We start from the raw sequence: 20,280 nt of genomic DNA, 5'->3' as shown, positions 1-20,280 counted from the left end.
CACAGGGGAGTCCTACACACACACACACAGCGCACACTGTCCCCTGTGCCCTCAGCAGCTGTGGGGGGATCTTAGTAGGGGGATTTTCAAGGCCATTGCTGTTGCCCCACCACACACACACACACACACACACACACACACACACACACACACACAACCTACGCCACTTGGCAGCTCCTAAATAGAGAACAGCAGGCAGACTCTGATGGGATGAGTGTAGCCTTGAGTTGAGATAAGAACATGATGAGTCAGGCCAGTACAAACTCTTGGTTCTCTCTTTTAACGCTGTCGCTCATGCCAACTTCCACTGACACGTACACACGCCAAGTTAGATTCACACCTCAAGTAAAATGATTCACAACTAGGCAGAAGGGAAGGCACTACACAGATTGTGCTTTTACGCCAATACTACAAGTACAATATTTCTCTGTTGTTGATAATTTATTACTCAGATTATTGTGTGTGGATACTTTCATATTTTCTGCTCAGGTCATCAACCATTGACAGACATACTTTATACAATGGACTTTTTGTTACTTGCCATTTGATTACATGCAGAAATTCAGGTTAGTCCCGGACATACAGTGAAGTGTTGCAGAAAATACAACAGGAACAATATTCTAACACACTGCGGAGGGATTTTCCAAAATTCACTCAGTGAACTTTTGGTCAGTAATATCAAACCAGCCCATACTGTATAGAGAGAATGTTGATGTTTGTTTACATGAGACAAATTCATTTGTTTCAGAAAACCCCTTTTCAGTGTGTACAAAAACAATGATTCAAACATTGGTAGGCCAATAGTAGATAAGATCGCAGGAACCATCATGATGCAAACTCTAATTGTAAAATAATTAGGAAGTCATAACATTTCTTCAAAACATTGGTTTCCATATTAGAGGATTTGAAATGATGTCATACTTGTTCATAACTTTAACTGGGTGGTGTCTGTTATGTTGTTTCTAAGCACATTTTGTTCAGGTATTCACAACTTTGGTACACAGAAGAGGCTAAATTAGCACATATCATGGTGTATTAGTTGTTCGTTAAATAGGAAAAACAATCTGTATTAGTTACATCAGATTCAATTCCTCTTTTCTGGTTTCCAAATGCAATTTTTTGAGCTAAGAAGGATCTTTCCCCTTTTCTTAGCCTCTCTCTGTAAAACAAACTTACTTACACACAGCAGGAAGCATATGCACATGCACGTTTCAACTTGCTCCCGAAAAGAAAACAGAAACGCAGCAAAAATGTAATGCATCGGATTCCCTGATCATTGACTGTAAATCACACTGTGTGTCACTTGTTTTGGAAAATGCTGTGGTTTGAAAAAGCTTAACTTTAATTGCAGATGAATACAAGTATTTAATCCCAAAATGAAATCTTGAGCAAATTACCTTGAGCAAAAGCCTTCTCTTTGTGTTTTAGGTGTTTGTCACAAAGTATTACAAAATAAATGAAGTTATGCTTTTCAACACGGATGATATTAGCAGTCTTAGAGGGTGTAACAACTGAAAATAGACAGAGAATGAGAAGAGATAGAAAGATAAGGTGATGAGTCATATCATATTTCATCGTTTCCGCTGAACTGTCTATTTCTATTATTGCTTTTTACATCAGGAAATGAAAATACTAAAATAGGTGTTATAGGTATGTGAAAAGGATGATTACAAATTAAAAGTCCATCCAGTAAATTTAAACTGTGATCGATATTTAAACAAAAGAGTAGCCATAATAACACAAAACACTTCACAAAAAAACCCTGTCAGTATCCTGCTGTCACAATCAAATTCATTCATATTATGGCGAAGCCTAGACAAAATGTCAATCTGAGTCAAAATCAATTCATGTTTTGAAACAGAGTTGGAAAAATGTTTTACCTATATATATATATATGTATCATATGTGTGTGGTGCAGTGCATTGTGCGTTGGTGTTCGGATCAGGGGGTCACAGGTTCAAACCCCACTGCAGTCAGCATGTCGTGTGTGCCTGAGACACTTCACCCCAAATTGCTCCTGTGGGGATTGTCCACAGTATTGAGTATGTAAGTTGCTTTGGATAAAAGTGTCTAACATGTAACATGTAATGTAATGTGATGTGTGTAAATTTGGTTAAAAGAAAGTATGGTTTGTGCCATTCAATCATCTAACATTGAACCCCTTCAGCAAATGAAAACCTGTTCAGTCATGAAATCTCTACAGACTGCCTGCATTGTAGAATAAAGAATAATTCCTCCCCTTTGGTAATGCTGCTTTTGTGTGACTTGGCACTTACCAGCCGTAATACAACCCTGACATTCACACACTTTCTGGCTTGAGGTCATGACACACGCGTCGTACATATACGTGTCTGTGTGCTCACAATGCCTCTCAAAGTCCAAACGCTGTTCTCTTCCAAGAGTGTGAAATCACTGCCAGGCAAAGTCAGGTCATCCTGCCTAAACCAAAGCTGGATTTGATTCCAAAAAATGTGGTTTACGTTATTTATTTTGTCATGCACCTTCATGTGCTAAGGCATAGTGGATTTACGGTACAGGACATCAACAATTCAGTTGATCTGGGGAAAAAAAATTCAGACAGAGATTTTCGTTTTATTCACTGAGACCTTTGACCTTTGTTGAAATTGTCTTTCATACAATTGTGCATCACTAGCCAATATGTTTGTAATATGGGTTTGTAAGAACTCTTAGACATAACAAAAATGTGCCTTTTGCATCTTGAATATTAGCCAAATGTATGATTAACTTCAATCAATCAATCAATGTTTATTTATATAGCCCAATATCACAAATGTTACATTTGTCTCAGTGGACTTCACAGTTTGTACAGAATATCAGTATGACAATACGACACCCTCTGTCCTTAGACCCTCACATCGTACAAGGAAAAACTTCCAGAGAAAACCCACAGTTTAAAGGGAAAAATGGGAGAAACCTCAGGGAGAGCAACAGAGGAGGGATCCCTCTCCCAGGACGGACAGACGTGCAATAGATGCCGTGTGTAAATTGAAAAGATAATACATTTGCAACATAGGTAGTCCAAATGTTTGGAAATGCATGTGTGTATAATAGGAAGATGAATCCACGAGGATATCCATCCAGGACTTATTGCAGAGTGGTTAGCATTGTTGCCCAGTAACAATGTTTGTATTTCTGAAGCTCAGCCTTTTCTGTAAGTTTGCATTGTTTCCATCTTTACTTTGAGTTTCTCTGGTTTCCCCCACATTTAAGAAACAAAACAGCTCAAAAATATGAATCGCTTGAGATATAAATGTAAGCTCAGTCTGCAAATCTCCCTTTTATCTGATCCAGGAACCTGTTCAGGGTATTTGTCTGCATGCAGTCATGTGTATGCTGGGTCCAGGTTTTCACAACTGAAAATAAGATTAATCAGGAAGAAATAGAGAATTAAGAAATTATTATTCAGAAAATGAATTATATAATTTGGAGAAATACTAAGAAAAGGAGCAATGTGCACCCTCTGTTAATGTTTTTATCCCACTCTATTTAGGCGTCAGTTGCTGGCAGAGCTGGTGGAGGATGAGAAGGTTGCCATGGAGATTGCCCGTCTAGAGGAGGAGTTTCTGCGTCTAACAGAGGAGAACCGCACACTGATGACTGTCCACAACGAGTGCGCTCAGCAGCTGGAGAGGCTCTGCTTACCCAATCAGACGAGGCAGGACTCCTCGTGACCTCTGACCTCCCGCAGAACCTGAGGCCTCCCAACATCCAGCTGACGCCAGGCAGGAAACCAGGCAGAAATAAAGGCTCAGCTAGTGCTCATTCAACACAAATACAGTCAGTGGTTCAGATAATTACACAGAAAGGTGCCGTGGTCATTTGTTTGAGATGCACTGTCATCATCTGCTGTTGTAGTGATTCTACCAAGCTATGACACAAGGCCACTTTTCTGGATTGTGTTATTATGTGATCTTGCAGAACCTTCCTGGTCGTCATTGCAAATACCTCACAGTATATATTCATACTCAGCTGCTGTGAATGTGACCAGATCATCTGAAATCTGTCTCAGGTCCTGTGGAGACTCAGATATTTTACCTGAGGTCTGTGGAGGTAGCATGAGGTGGTATGATGTGGTCCAAATGTTGTATTTTGAGGATTGTTCCCCCCCCCCACCTGCTCCCTCTCTTCCACCTATTGCCCGTCAAGTTCCTGTTGTGATAAAAAGGATATGAGACGAGTGGTTTAAAAGTGTCAGGGACCGGGTAATAATAGCCTTTTGTGAGGAACAGTAAAAGAAGAAGGGTGATTACGCTCATACGTTTCACAATGAGCATCTGCTGTGGCACAACACTGTAAGAATTGTACATTTGATTAATGTAGCGTGTCTCATCCACCTGGGTATTATACAACAAGATTAAACGTTGATTATTGCCTGCGTCCATTATTAAAGTGAATTTTATTTTAACACCAGCATCAGTTCCTTAGTTTCATTCCCAGCGCTGTTGTGTTTGGTGTCTGCTTTGCGTCCATATTGCAGTGCTTACATGGAAAAGGGAACTAGATTTTCTTTCACGAGGAGATTAGCTCATTGTGGAATTATGACAAAGTCGCTGGATTGGCTAGTTTGACTCTGGTAGCCTTCCTTCTTCCTTCTTTGAATCATGTGACATTGGCAACAATGCTTTGTGGTGATGATTAGTCCACTTTATTTTTACTTTCAATGCCAGGAATCCTGGCTTTGAAGGTGTACACAGAGAACTCACTCGTAGTCATTACATGATTTTTCTGCCTCTAATAATCACGACCCAACCTTTTACAGTTTCTTGCACAAAAGCCTAAAAAATAAATCTAAGAAAAAAATTACAGCTGTTCATGTATTTGACTTCTGCAAGGAAGGCAGACTCATATACACAAAAACACATGACGGAGACTTGAACTGATCTCTTTGAAAGATTGCTGCTGCCTAGAAGAACAGCATAATATGAGAAGTACTGAGAAATGTTTAATTTTAGACTAGTATAATCTCCTCCTTGTTCTTGCAAAAGTTCATTTTCAGTTGTTTTTAACCCTCTGTTATCACACCATCTGTTCACAAAATGCATTGTCTGAAATGAGACGAGTTAGTCCACACTTACTCTGGAACAAACAAATGGACAAAAGACTAAATTGTGTTTAAACACTTGGTTTATAATTCCAAACCCTTACTCTGAATTATTTTCTTGGTAAATTCATAAATGGCTTATCTGGGAAAAGCCCGTTATTTTCCCAGACAGATCTAAGAGTGGGATTGGTACGGACGGGAAAACTGCTTGCTCATCCCATATCAGCAGGAGTGCATGAATCAGCGCTTGCTCTGTTCCACCCAGAGTTGTTGCGACATAGCCTACACACACAGACACACTCCCTCTTTCTCCCCCTCCCTCCCACATACTCACACGCAGGCCATATTACTGAGTCAAGCTCGGTTTTTAGTTTGTAGCAGAGTTGTGATAAGACTTTCTGAGAACCGTAGCCCGGTCTGACGGCATTCCATTTAGAAATAACCATGTGTGCTCAGAAGATGGGACTTTCTTTAACACTTCTCTAAGAAAGCTGGATATATAAAGGCGGCATTGAAAGGTTGGTATGGTTTTTTTATGTTTGACCTTTTATGTATCCCAAAAAAGGGGAAATGGTTAACTGTAACAGTGTGTGTTTGTGTGTATACATATAGATGTCTGTGATGGCTGCTCAACGGTCGTCCGTGTTTACATTTGAGTCTGCGGCGCATTCCTCCCATGTGCTGAGCCGCCTGGACGAGCAGCGTCACCGGGACACGTATTGTGATGTTACCGTGGTGGTGGAGGGCCACAGTTTGAGAGCCCACCGCTCAGTGCTCGCTTCCTGTAGCGAGTACTTCTCACACAGGATTTCCTCCCTCACACAGCATGGAGCTGTCATCAGTCTGCCACAAGAGGTGAGAGGACACCTCAAGATACATTAAAGTAACGTAGAGAAAGTGAAAAACACACAAGCCGTGCTGCCAAACACACCCCTGTGTAAATGTGAAGTGAGAAGTATGATGAATGGTTCATTTCCTCAATAGTGTTGATGGTAAATAGGCTGACTAGATTTGTTTTAACCTATGACATATTAGTATGCTGTTTAGTGTAAATACTACCATGACACACACTTGACTGACTGCAGTTTTCCTTCAAATGCTTTTTTTTTAACAATACAATTATTGTGGTTCTTAGTGGTTTCCTGTTTCCTGAAGAGATATTTAAACACCAAATATATTCCCAGTGGGTCTTAAGGAATAATACTAAAGTTAGAAAGAAGAAAAACTAAGACAAAAATAAAAAGAAGCAGAAGCAGAAAAGTGTTCAACCAATTTGATCTGCAAGAGGAAACCGCTGGCTTAGATAACAAAGCTTTTTTAATTAGATTTTTCTGTGTCTTCGAATTATTCCACAAGTACAGTGTTTCTTTCACAAATTTAATTTGCATTTACACAATTCTTTAATACACTGGTACTCAGATTCTTGGTAACTGCAAAAGCCACTGAAAAAAGATAGAAAATATATTATTGTTTACATTTATTGGTTGTTGTGTCAGTAAAATCTTACAATCCTTGGCCTTATTTCACAAAACACATCTGGTCAGAGAAGCTTTATTTCCCTGGCTGACTGGCATATTGTTGCCTTCTGACAGAACATATTATAGAATTATGTATTGCTGTCCTTGAGAAAGATAATGCTCATTTATATTGCTTGTCCTCTTTCACAGGTGACAGTTGCTGGCTTTGAACCTTTGCTGAATTTTGCCTACACATCCAAACTTCTCTTCGGGAAAAACGATGTCTTAGAAATACGCAATTCAGCTTCCTTTCTTGGTTTCAGAGACCTAGACGAGTCATGCTTTGATTTCCTCCTCCCCAAGTTCTTCTCCAGCAATGACTCTGCCCCTTTCCCGAGAAAGACCTGTTGTAAGAAGATATGTAAGAGACGATTGTTAAAGGAAGACATTGACTCTGACAGTGTTTTGTTGGATGAGAAAGAAGTAGAACCAGTTGATGACTCACCATATACACAGGAAGTGGCTTGGCACTGTGACAAATCAGTGAACAACAAAATGGGAAGTCTGAACAAAGCAAGCACTCTTCCACCTGAAGCTGAAGGGACCAACATTGAATATACGCAATGTCCAAAGTATCGCAAGTTCCAGCTAGCTTGTTGTAAGGAAAGTTGCGTCACAGATAAAAGTCTGAACAATCCTGCCACAGTTATCAGGGACTTGCGGGACCTCTCCTGCTCGCCCCCCTCCAGCAGTGCTAAGAGCAAAAAAGAAACTGATGTTGAATTCCCTCATATTTCCACCTCAAATTCCACCACACAGAGCGAAGGAGGGGCTGATGAGCCATGGAAAAATTACAAGGAAACAGAGAATGGTGGGGAAGTTGATGTGATTGAGAAAGACACACATGAAAGGCAACGCAAGTGGATTAAGAAGGAAAGAGAGATGAATGTGGGGGAAGAGATCAGCTCTTCAGACAGATCCACTGTCAAGGAAGTCTCTTCAGGGTCAAGCATATCGCTGGGCGAGAGGTCATCAGGGTTTATATTGAACCATTGCCCCCTGAAGACCTTTGTTGAAGCCCCTGCAATCACTCTGTCACAGGGGTTTGCCGTGGACATTACAGAGGGCAAGAAAACAAATAAATCTGGTGCACTGCCGCCAGTATCCATTACCCATAAGGCAGAGGGACAGGTTGAAGCTGAGGTAAAAATGGCAGACGCTGAGATTGATTTGGGCTGGCAAGACAGAGGCAGCATGGAGAGCGTGACCCTGTCAGTAGATAATGCCAGAGAGAGGAGCTCAGAGGAAAGGGAGATGGCCGAGCACCTGGCGAGGAGGCTGGGGTCCGACGTGGAGCCCGATGCAGGAAGTTCCTCCGATACGGGGAGCGGACGGGCACAGAGCAAGTCTTTAGAGTGGAGTAAGTGCCACAACATCAGCTCCACAAGCACCGGCTGTCCCTTCTTCCAGGATCTGGAGCAAGGCAGGTGTGTATGGAAGGGAGCAGAGCTGTCTGAGTGCGAGGGGGGCTCTCAGTCAGGTGTGTCATCCTTCAACTCGGGGGAGGATGGAGAGTGGGAGACGGAGACAGAAGGAGACAGTGAGGCCTACGCAAGAGAGCGGGCCAGACAGGTGAGCGGTTAAAAACCATGAATCAAGTCTGCCTTTTCTCTACCGATCTGCTCTGTTCTTTGATATGTTTATGTATGCTTCCTGCTGACACCTAACTGGGAAGTTCATGTGCTGAAAATAGTCTGTGTCAGTAAACGTCAGCAAGCTCACCCCACATGTAGATCATTTCACTATGTTTGCTTGAGCTTGCATTCAACAGAAAGCAGAATCACTTAAGTGCCAAGTTAATTATTCACCAAGTTAATGATGTGTGTGTGTGTGTTTACTTGTGTTTGTTGCGACGGTGTGCATAATTAGCTCAGAGTCCAATTCATGAAATTGACAGCTATGCCCATTGAGTTAACAATGAACACGCACAAAGGACAGATTTGAGGAAACTCTCATGTTTCTGTACAGAGAGGTTAAACAAAGCTGAGGTCACTTCACAGGAGAAACTAAGCTTTTATTTACTCTAGATAAAACACTTCATGGTGCTGCTCCAATAAACCAGCGAGTGTACACTTCCTGTCACACATTGTCCAGAAGCAATAACCCAGCACCCAACCTCTGCCTATAAAAGTTATCTCAGAGGAAATGATTAACATCTTGGTAAAAAATTAACATGAGTGTATTTGAACTCTATATTAATTTCCTTATTTTGAGCAATTACAGCTCCATGCATGTGTTTGATCATTACATATCTTTATTCATAGTATTTTAATTCAAAGGAGGATTTCCTAAGATTTCAAGTTGACAATGATAATTAGTCCTTATGATGTCAATACAACCAAATCAAAGCTGTTTCCACAACCCTGCTGCTTTAAAGTAGGGGTGTTTGTACCACATTCCCATGTCTTCTAAAGTGTGACATCATGCAATATAGGATTGATTTAGCACCATCTTGCTTTTCTCTCTTGTGAAACCTTTATTTCCTGTGTGCGTGTCCTCAGGTGCAGTTGCCATTCTCTGTTGAGTGGATTGTTGATCTGAGCAGAAATGACTTCCAGCAGCTGCTGAAGCAACAGGTCTTTACCCGAGAACAGCTGGAGTTTGTTCACGATATGAGACGCCGCAGCAAAAACCGCCTCGCAGCTCAGCGTTGCCGCAAGAGGAAACTAGACTGCATATATAATCTGCAGTGTGAAATCAACAAACTGGTAAAAAAAAAACGAAAAACCTTCTCTTTAAATCAGCAGTTACTTTCCAATCCGCTTCTTGTTTACTCATTTAGATTGCATGTGCTGCTTGTGTGTGTCACAGAAGACAGAGAGGGAGACACTGATGACGGAGAAGAGCCATCTGAGCCAGATGAAGTCCAAAGCATGTCACAATGTCTCTGCGTTATGCCAGAGGGTCTGCAGCGAAGCCAACCTGCAGCCGGAGCAGCTCCAGGTGTTGGCCAAATACAGTTCCCCGGACTGCCCTCTGTCCTCTCTCTCTACTCACATGGACGCTCTCTTCTCACAGCCTGGGCTGCTCCTCCAGCCTCACGCTAAACGGTCAGATTGTCTGGTTGGCCATGATGAGTATATGGCGTCTGATGAGGCTTCCAGCTCCAGAAAGGATACACTCACCAGAGATGATCATCATTCGCTTTAGATACAGCAAAAACCAATAGTATTGATTATGATGTCAAACTAATGATTCCCTAAAGACTTAACTGCAGACTTTGGACTGAGGACAGGCTGTTTTATAAAGCAGTGGCATACTTTTGATACATTTATATTGAGTGGTTGCAATCAACGAACATTTTAATGAACTCCTGCTACCCTTTTTTTATTTAAAACACAAGTGTTTAATTGCGAGATCAGGAATGCATTCCAGGTGTCCAAAACTATTCATTTTACTTTTACACCAATGATAAGTCTGTAGAGCAAATGTTTCACCCCTGGCAAAGCGCTTATTAGACTTTGTTTTCAGGTGAAAGCTGATCGGTACCTGCTCACAAATAAACCCAGCCAGGGTGCATGTTGAGAATGTTAACATTTTAGCACTAAGACACACGACGTTAATCATAATGAAAGGGAACAATGGTCTTTATATTGATAGTGGGCTTCACTGCTTCATATCTCAGGAAATTATACATAATTCATTTCCTTTCTTAAAACTCTAAAGTGTTTTATACAGGCTCTCAGGTGTTAATAGGAAAACTCAGCAACAATACCTCTTGCACACAGTGTGGGTTAGGCCCTCTCCATGGAGAGAGCAACACACAACAAGATTTTGCACACAAACCAGACAACTGTCATTGTGGTTGTCCAACCGCAGTGAGATGGCTCTTTTAGGTTGCTCACAGCATGGACTCACTAAAACAAACCTCCTAATGTGTTTAAATGGGTTTAAAGTGCTGTCTAAAGAAAGTGCATCTTAGCAGAACTTTTATATACGAACAAAAAAACACTTTCAGGAGGAAAGCTGCTTCACTCTGCCTGATGAAAATCATTCCCATCATTATTCATTCCAGTTTGTCCTGAATTGCGGCAGGATTGTGTGTAACAACCATTTTAAAATAACTCTCAAGGTCAATTTTACATTTATATTTTGTGTCTCAAAGCACAATTATTTATTTTTGTTTTGCATTCCATGCATTACTCAGCGTTTCTGCTGACTTCCACCTATGACCTTTGACCTATTTTCTCCCCGCTTAGTAGATATTGACACTCAGGATTATTTACGGCAAACCAGCTTCACAACTTCCTCATGATCTAATTTCATTGTATTATATGTGCATATGTTTATTTTTGTACTCTTGATCACACTTACAGTGCATCTAGCCTCAAAATGATTTGTGTCTAATGTGAACTAATACAGTAATACAAACATTACGTAAAGGGTGCATTGATTTTATGAGGAAGTTCTGACTAACAACATTGTATTTTTGAGGACAGTTGGGTTTGGTGTTAAATGTCCTCAACAAAAGAACGTTTTGTTTTGTTGCATGATAACGCTGGTGCTTATTGCCCTCTAGTGGCAGTACTGCTACAGTCAAATGATTGTTAAGACTGTTCATTTATTTTAAAAGCACAAAAAAGGACTGTATATATCTAAAATGATTTTTATAAACAAAAGTGAAACAAAACCAATCAACAATAAAACAGAAAAATAAACAGTTAATAGTGTTTGTTATCATGCCCAACTTGTGAAGATGCAGTGTAATTGAAAAACCATCAGCAAGGTTAATGAGATGTAGAATCTGTCAGTGTTCAGAGTGATTGATGAATCGCTGAGCTCCTAAGGTCCTCACAGGACTCATCCTTCAACCTGGACAGATGTATTCATGATTTAATACTTCACTTTCATGTTTCTCCCTTCTGAATCTCAGTTGGTTTCATCTTTATTACTTTTAAGTTCTCTTTTTTTCTCCCTCTTTCTTCACTCCCCCTCTTTCCCTCTGTCTCTCTCTGGAGGCTATTTTAATTATAGAGGGACTGTTATTTCATCTCGCAATTTTCTTTTATGTGAGCAAACATAACGTAATACTCCTCAGATGATTACGAAACTGTACTAAGATCTGTAATACACAGCAATGTTGGTCATGTTCAGAGGCTATTAATGAACTTATCATAAGGAGAGAATTAAAGTATAACCCAAGGGGGTAAAGGTCACGCAGGTTAACTTGGCATCATGGATTATTGAATGGGCAGTGGGAACCGAGGGTCGCTGAGGTCCCAGGGCTTAAAGATGACAAAAACAGCCCAATGGAGGAGGTCATTAGCTTGGGAACGCACGAGTTCACATGCTGCAATTATGTTTAAACCAGTCTCAAGTGGCTGCTCTTCACTCATGGCTGCATGTGTTTCTACTGCTAAAGCCCTCTGTGTTCATAGTTGTGTTTTTCCTGTATACATGACGAAACTTAGGAATTGTTTATCATTTGTACTTCATTCAAAGGTCACTATTATAGCAGCCGTCCTTCCGCCATGGGGTCATGGGCATCGAAGTAATTGAAATGATTTATTTTTTGATATATTATTTTTGGGCAGAGAATACCATTGGTGTTGTCCTGCATCTGACAGGACCTTGTCACCATGTCCTGAGGCCATGCATCCGGTTATAGCCAAGCTTTCAGTAGATATACTAAAACAAATAAAGGAGAGGTTAGACGAGCCTTCTGCTCATTCGCCCCGCGCCTCTGGAACTCCCTCCCAGATCAGCTGAGTTCTGCCCCTTCCACCGCGAGGTCTTCAAAACCCTCTTCTTTCGGCAGGCCTTCCAATAAACTTTGAGCATGGTACACCTGGAGTATTGCCATTTTGATCGCTATCTCCGACTTTTATTATATATATATATATATATATATATATATTTTTTTTTTAACTTTTTTATTATTATTACTATTATTTGTTTAATCTCTCAAATTGTATCAGTGTCCTTTGTTGTGAAGCGCTTCGAGATTTGCCTTGGCAGATGAGAAGCGCTATATAAATTAAATGTATTATTATTATTATTATTATTATTATTAGTATTGGCAAATAAATATCAACAGAAAAGGAAAAGCGAAGGTTGTTTCGAATCAATCAGTATCAGAAACTTGAAGTGAATAAAATGCCTGCAGTGTTACTAATGTGTCAACAGATGGCACCAGATGAGCAATTTATGATGGTGAGGAATCTTGATCAGACCAGATCATTTCCCTTCTATCATGTTGAGTTATTGCTGCTTGTATTCTGTTATATTCCCGATGACTGTTGGTCTCGATGTCTTGGCTGATTGTGTTTTGATCTAATAGAGAGTCATCTGATCAAATATAAGTCAATTCCCTCTGGAAAATATTTGAAAGGCATTCAAAAGTGACCAATTTAATACGTTTGCTTCTGTTCAACTGCATGCAGATTTAAGTATTGGAAGATGGAATTATTGCTTTCTCCCATCTCATTTTCTTGCGACCTGCTTCTTCCTAATCACTCTCCGTCTCTGTCTCTCATTTTCTCGCCGTCTCTCCCTCCCAGAGAAAATGTGGGCGTTTTTCTGTAGGTGGTTCTCTGGCAGAGCCTGAGCTCTATAAGGGAGCACAATATGTTGGGCTCGTAATCGCAGTAATGAACAGTTAGATCTGTGCCAGTTGTTTTCATAGGAAGAGTTAACAGACCAAAACTTGCAGCAGATTGTCCCAAATTGAAATGAGAAGTTTTAATTGAAGTGTTGTTTTAATTACATCTTTTGAAACGTAATTAACATTCTAAAACATTGAAACCCACTGACACAACTTCCTCAACATTATGAAGTATGGGGTGATCTTGTTTCTTAGAGCATTTTTAGATCAGTTAATGGGTTGTTGGTGGCGATGTCTTTAATGTGAGCCAAGAGCGGACGACCAAATAATCCCTCTGGCAGAGAGTAATCCACGCCGTCATGGGGCTTCCTAATGAGGACCTGAGAGCCCTTGATCAGCCTGAAAACACACACACACACACACACACACACACACACACACACACACACACACACACACACACACACACACACACACAGCTGAGCTGGCAATGGGCAACAATTCAATATGATATGTTTTCCTTTTTTCCTTTGAACTGTTATATTTATTATATTGAGATATGATGATTACATCGTCTGTAGTGATAATAACACCGAAAACAACTAGAATTTCACAGAAGAACTGATATGAAATATATAGATTCAAGTTATATTTTTCAGTGCAACTTTACAAGTTCAATGTGATTACAATAGTCTCCAACATTAGAGTGACAAGCTCTCTTCTCCAACCTTTTAACTGCCATTAATCCAAAATACAGTAACGCAAACAAATTAGGAAAATATAATATAAAAGAATAAGCTTTATTTAAAAAATATTTAAATTGACCTGCATTTGTTATGTTTATTTTGCATCTTCAGCTCTTATCCCATGAACAAGTACTGTACTTTTCATTTATGAAGTATTGAATTTGCAAAGATGTATACAAAATTAGGCTTTACCATGTGGTTATTTCATATAGACTATTTATTTATTCACCTGTCAAAACATGCAATATCTTGATAAATATGGTTATCCTATTACTTATGCTGTATCTTGTTGCATATCACATTGATTACATGAGTTACAAAAAGAGGGACATGTGTTACTTTATTTGTTATTACTTCACAATGAATAACAAACACGAACAATTCACAAGTGGTGGTTAAAGGTGTGCAGTTTACTTTTGATATAAAAAAGTTGATTATCTGATACAAATAAATGTTCTCCACTAGAGTGTGTGTGTGTGTGTGTGTGTGTGTGTGTGTGTGTGTGTGTGTGTGTGTGTGAGATAATGCAGTTCTCGCTACAATAGTGTAACACCAGGCTGATATCACATGATGTCACACACCCTCATGATGAGCCAAACTAACACTGGGAAATTGTAATCCTGTGAAGAAGACATTGTTTAATTATATCAGGCCCTAATGTGCATGCTATGCATTACTTCCAAGAAATCACTCAATAACACATGACGCTGTTGTGATCACTCTTATAAATACTGTGCTAACCCTGCAGACCAACAGCTGCTGTAAGAAACAATGTAACAAAGGTCATACAAGGTACAAGTCGTCTCTGTCTTAAGTTACAATGAAAAAAAGACAACAGGGGGTTCAACTAGCCTGCCCTTAGTGGGATTATACAACGATGCAAGGTCACAAATGGAGGAAAACAACTTTAAATAATGACAATAACTTGTTGGATGATCGAAAAAAGTACTATAGTTCTCTGGGCGTGTAGATGTCTGTACGTGCTGTACACGAATCACATCATGAGAGATGATCAGGAAAAGAGAAGAAGAGGACATGTAAAAGAAATGTTTAGACAGAGACTGAGAATTTTTCAGTATCAGAAACAAAAACAAATGATGGAAGCGAGTGGGAGAGAAGAAAATAGGTAGTTACAAAGCAACAAGGACATGGAGAGAGGAAAGATCTCTTTGCCTGTGTGGGTGTGTGTATGCGTGTGTGTATGCGTGTGCATATGCGTGTGCGTGTGCATGCGCATTTGTGCCTTCATGGTTGTGAGTACAGCGAGAAAGCTTCACATGGATGTTCGAGGATACCCATAAGAAATGATCTAGTTACCATGGATACAGAGGGTTAGGCTTTGGCAAGTGAACTCATAATAAAGTCCTGGAGACATCCAGATAATCAACACAATTCTCCTTCTGATGAAGAAAGATAACACATGCACAGATAAAAAAACATTTTGAACAGATGAAGAAGAAACAGAAATCACTTTGCAACCAGACAGAGTAATTATGGCAGCAAACCACTCTCTTCCATTAGAAACAAATGTTGAATACTTCAACTTAAACTGCTCCACGGGAACTGCCCACCAGACAAAAACGAGTTTAACTAGGCGAGCTCCAGGACTATTGTTTTTAACTCTCCCTTTCGTTAATCTCAATCACACATAATAGTCAGTTGTAGAAAATATGTCAAGCAGAATATCAGCTTTGCATTCACAATGGTTAACTGTAAATAACTTAAAATCACAATCAAAAATATATGTGCAAAATTCACTTGCATACAAAGTCAAAACTGCTTTCATGGCTCTGACAGAATAATGTTAAAGGAGGTCTGTATGTCACCCACACTGTTTCTTTTCACCATGTTTAGATAGAGGTGAATGTAAACAGATGGGGAACAGCAACACAATCAAACTGTCTGGAAATGATGAAGAACCAAGAAACAAGACTTCAGTTTTCAGTTTGTAATTACTGCACGTCGGGTATGTTGCCTAAAGCATGTTGGGAGCAGGTTGTTAAGTTTGGTCCGGCAGGTTGTGTGACAGTTGCCAGTCTTGTTCCAAGTACACTGTTATAAGAAGAGGGTGCAGACCACCTAATAAGAACAGCCAAAAAAGGCAAAGTTGACTGTTTGATACTTTCAATCATCATGCCAAAGAACATAGAGGTGACACGTGTGGGTCTGCCATTCTTGAAACCAAGAACTCCTGAGTCCATGTGATTTCCTTTGTGAGCTCTGGTTCTCTGTACCAAATGAAAACCTTTAACTTTGGTTTGGACCAACGAAGCCACATTGTACTGTTGATACTTCTTTGGAAGACTGTGTCTGTCCCTCTTTGTCCTTCTGTTGTCTCTCCATTCATTATTTGGAGCATCCAGAGCAGCTCATGTGCTTGTTGGAGTCGAGCTGAGGTGAGATGGTGTCTGGTATCACACTTTTCAGGATGTCATTCTCTGTGGCCATGATGTGCTTGACAAGGAAGTTTGCAGCTTCGGCAATGTTGAGATTGTCCTAAAAAAAAGAGAGAAAATTGTTGGTTTTTGTTTGAGGGGGAAGGTGTGGTTTTTTTCATGCCATTTTGAAAAAAGGGCATGAGGTGAGAGTGGCCTTTAACAAAGATTTATGTACTGTGGCCAAATTAATGAACTGTTTCTTATGGGAGGTGTGTGTGTGTGTGTGTGTGTGTGTGTGTGTGTGTGTGTGTGTGTGTGTGTGTGTGTGTGTGTGTGTGTGTGTGTGTGTGTGTGTGTGTGTGTGTGTGTGTGTGTGTGTGTGTGTGTGTAATTGGTTGCAGCTATTACAAATTTGCGCATGTTTTTCTAATTGCTACCAAAGGAAAATATGTATGTCTGCAAGCATAGTGCCTGTCTCTGACACTACTGGCTGAACGTGAACCTTATTAACCTTTGACCTTTTGAGAATGTTGAGTCTTGATGTCACACGAGTGGCAGTGCACTTATGCTCTCCAAAACAAATTAGTGTCAGCAGAAGCTTTGTTAATAAAGACTTTTGTAGAATGTATAGCCATGTTTAAGTACTGCAGAGTTTTTTTTTAGGTATAAAGAAGTAGGCTCATTCAAATGATATTATATCCTGTTTTACCTAGATTATATGGGAGTTCTAGCCTTACAAACAAACAAACAAACACTGTACAGAAATGATTAGTTCTTACATAACATTTTCTATTCAAGTCAAGAAAAACTAGTTTACTGATTAAATAACTTGTGTTTACTTTAACAGAATAGATGGACTTTTTAAACACCACACAACTCTGACCCTGCTTTATAAATGTATTTCAGAGAGACACTTTCCACCAGGATATGAAATTCCAATGGGGATGTCTCTGACTGCAGTGACCTGAGTGGGAGAGGGTCTCCACTGAGTGTGTCAAGGACTACCATCTGAACCATTCATTATAATGTAGATGATTAGAGCTATGCTTCAACATTTTGGGATGTTGTCTCTTTTGCATTCTTGAGTTGCATAAGAAGATAGGTACACTCACGTCAAATATTACATAGCGTCGTCTAAGCTTAGCAATAAGACTGGAAACAGGGGTGAAAGCCATTCTTGCTCTATAAAATTGAACAATCGTCAACAACGATTGGTGGTTTAACATTTTTACTTTTGCTGCATATTAAATAAGATATGTGTGTGTGCTTTGTTACGTTAAGACAGAGGCTTGCCATGTCCCCTATTTCCATTTATAATGCCAAACTAAGCGAATTGTCGACTGACTCCAGGTTCATTTTTACCTGACAGATTTATAAGTGGGTTTAATTTGAACAGCTAATTATTATCAAGGAAGTTGATAAGAGCATTTCCTATAATGGGAAAGCATTCCTTTAACTACAAATGCCCCAGGACCGGCAGGAATACATTTCATTTCACACATTGCAAACAAGAATACCTTCAGCATACTCTGATCTCACCTTAGCTGATGTCTCAAACCAGCCAACAAAGCCATGGTCCTTGCAGAACTGGTCCATTTTGATGCTGTTGTTGGTCAGCTCTCTTCCCTGGTCGCACTTGTTAGCCAGAAGCACTGTGGCAATGCTCTGCCCGTTATTCAGCATCAGTTTGGAGTCCAGGTCCTCTTTCCATTTGAGGACGGCTTCAAAGGTCGTGGGCCTTGTCACATCGCACACTATGAAGGCTCCCATGGCTTCACGGTAGTATACTCTTGTCATGTTTCCAAAGCGTTCCTGACCTGTGATAAACAAACACAAAGGGGCCTTCATTGATAAGTGTTGAAAAACAGCTGTTTCCTGGCCACCATAGTTTAATGACAGATTCTCATTGTTTCACTTATTTTTTGCAGCAAAACAGCTAATGCAGCTGGCATTCGGACTGCAGTTAGCACAGCCTGCATTCCCACAAAAACAGCACAATCATGTGGTCTTTCTGTCACGTTGCTCTTAACCAGATGGTCAATGCAACTGCTTGTGCCTGCTGATAATAGGCCTACTTAAAGGTGACCTATCATGCAAAATGCACTTTTGTACGTCTTTTATACATGAATGTGTGTCCCCGGTGTTCCAGGGAACTCACCAAGTGTCAGAAAACACAACCCTCTCTATTTTCCTCCATACCCAAATCTCTTAAAAAGGGGCTGCAACGGATCTGATACAGACTGATCCAGATTTGAACACTTCTGTGATGTCACAGAAGTGGCGCTACGGCTATTGGGCCAACTCCACCAATCAGGAGGAGACAGCCACGGACATTGCCGTTCGAAAGCGCTGGAGACGCTGTAGTACATATGCCAGGCCTGTAGATGGTGCTGTTCTCACTGAATCAGCCCATGCAAAGACAGTGTTAAATTGAGCGAAATGAGGAATTGCTAAAATGCATGATTTGTTTGGTATTTTGAAAAATAAAAGTATAAATATGCTTTATATAGGTATGGTCCTACACTATATTATTCAAATATAGCATGGTAGGTCCACTTTAAATTAAACCTGTATTTTCCCTGACCTGTCATAAAAACTAACTTTGACCCAGACTAAAACTGTATTAAAACAATTTATTTGTAAGAATATAACAATGTGAAATATCTGTATTGTGCAGGGGATGGAAATAATTTGCTTGAGGGGCAGGTTAGAAAAGCTGTCAACATCACATTTCCCTGGGGGTTGTGTTCTGTTGTCTAATGTGAATACTTGTTGGTCCAAACTGAGTGTGTAGGCGTTTGCATTCAGCTTGTTTTACATACCATGCCCTCTCAGCAGAAAAGTTTACACTGTTAATAAATATGTACGCTTCAGAGTCCACTTTTGGCTTTGCTAGAGATACTTCGACAAGACAAAATGCTTCTATTTGCCTCATGAGTAAGAGAGGAAATGGAAAAACTGACAGTACGTGGATTGAGAACTTCCTCCTTTTTTGCGAACAAATGTATCAAAGACCGTTATTGCTCACAAGGAACCCTCATGTACAGCGGCGTGACAGCAGACAGACACACACGTCACACATGTCACTTGACACGCTGTCATATAATAAAATGACAGTGCAATTTCAGGCTTTACAACCTGTTGACTTCACCACCATATTCAAATAAAACTGAATTTCACAGACCCTAGTTTGTCTATTCCTATTGGGATGAATTCCAAGCAGGTAAATGAAACTAAATCCGATGTTACTCATAATTGCATTTGCCCGCTGGAAGCATGTGCTTGTGTGTGAGTGACTAATGATGTTTTGTTTTTTATTCAGGCTTCAATGACACTCCTGTGACTTGCCTTTTAATCTCCCTCACATGCTCCTAGAATCACATGACGCATCACCGTACCTTGAATAGTGACTGAATGAGGTGTTCTTATCTAGGCAATGTTGTCATTGTAAGCATGGCTAAAATCACCAATGTGCCAATGTATAGAGTCAAAGATTCGACAGGAAGTGGTTTTTATAAATGTAAGGCAGCATTAGGAGGAGACAGACAGACAGGAGTTGTATTATGTTATACTGAACGATTATCCTTTCTATCCATGTATCAGTATCAGTAGGCCTACATGTAAATTGTACTCAACATAATCCCAGTATTATGATGTTAGTTAAATCAGACTTTGTGAACTTTTACCTCCCAGCTAACATTACACTTACTCCACCAAAGTCCTCGTCACTGTTACTACTGTTTGTTTGCCTTGTCATGTTTACAAAAGGAGAAATACAGTTTGAAAGTCCCTTCATACAAGTGCTCCAACCAACCACTTGGAGTTGATGGTTCTAGAAGAGAGCAGATCCTCCACTCACTTCCCAACCACCAATACTGACATTTAAGAGCTGTGTGTGTGTGTGTGTGTGTGTGTGTGTGTGTGTGTGTGTGTGTGGGTGTGTGTGTGGTGGGGCAACAGCAATGGCCTTGAAAATCCCCCTACTAAGATCCCCCCACAGCTGCTGAGGGCACAGGGGACAGTGTGCGCTGTG

At 40.2% G+C, this 20,280-nt stretch overlaps 3 protein-coding genes across 4 annotated transcripts in view; 2 read left to right on the top strand and 1 right to left on the bottom strand.

Annotated features, from left to right (window-relative positions):
* Nucleotides 1–4,420, top strand: part of map3k7cl (map3k7 C-terminal like) — an 11,336-nt gene extending 6,916 nt beyond the window's left edge. For both annotated transcript variants that reach the window (XM_010791556.1, XM_010791557.1), the window contains one exon: nucleotides 3,512–4,420. In XM_010791556.1, the coding sequence (XP_010789858.1) occupies nucleotides 3,512–3,692 (181 nt within the window). In that variant the 3' untranslated portion in view covers nucleotides 3,693–4,420. The remainder of the gene's footprint in view (nucleotides 1–3,511) is intronic.
* A 971-nt stretch (nucleotides 4,421–5,391) lies between these two features.
* LOC104963009 (transcription regulator protein BACH2-like) lies at nucleotides 5,392–10,528 on the top strand. Its single transcript, XM_010791555.1, has 5 exons — nucleotides 5,392–5,580; nucleotides 5,675–5,917; nucleotides 6,730–8,151; nucleotides 9,081–9,287; nucleotides 9,391–10,528. Exons 2-5 carry the CDS (start codon nucleotides 5,675–5,677, stop codon nucleotides 9,727–9,729), a joined length of 2,211 nt encoding a protein of 736 aa, XP_010789857.1. The 5' UTR covers nucleotides 5,392–5,580; the 3' UTR covers nucleotides 9,730–10,528.
* A 4,824-nt stretch (nucleotides 10,529–15,352) lies between these two features.
* The window catches only part of LOC104963007 (ras-related protein Rab-38-like), a 5,901-nt gene continuing 973 nt past the window's right edge, over nucleotides 15,353–20,280 (bottom strand). Inside the window, exons 2-3 of the mRNA XM_010791554.1 lie at nucleotides 17,787–18,064; nucleotides 15,353–16,365 (exon numbers count right to left, since the gene is read on the bottom strand). Of these exons, the coding sequence (XP_010789856.1) occupies nucleotides 16,216–16,365; nucleotides 17,787–18,064 (428 nt within the window). The 3' untranslated portion in view covers nucleotides 15,353–16,215. The remainder of the gene's footprint in view (nucleotides 16,366–17,786; nucleotides 18,065–20,280) is intronic.

This window comes from Notothenia coriiceps, unplaced genomic scaffold (genome assembly GCF_000735185.1).
Source record: "Notothenia coriiceps isolate Sejong01 unplaced genomic scaffold, NC01 NC01_scaffold00035486, whole genome shotgun sequence".
Classification (NCBI taxonomy): domain Eukaryota; kingdom Metazoa; phylum Chordata; class Actinopteri; order Perciformes; family Nototheniidae; genus Notothenia; species Notothenia coriiceps.
The sequence above is the reverse complement of the archived record's forward strand: the minus strand, read 5'-3'. Positions and strand labels throughout refer to the sequence as shown.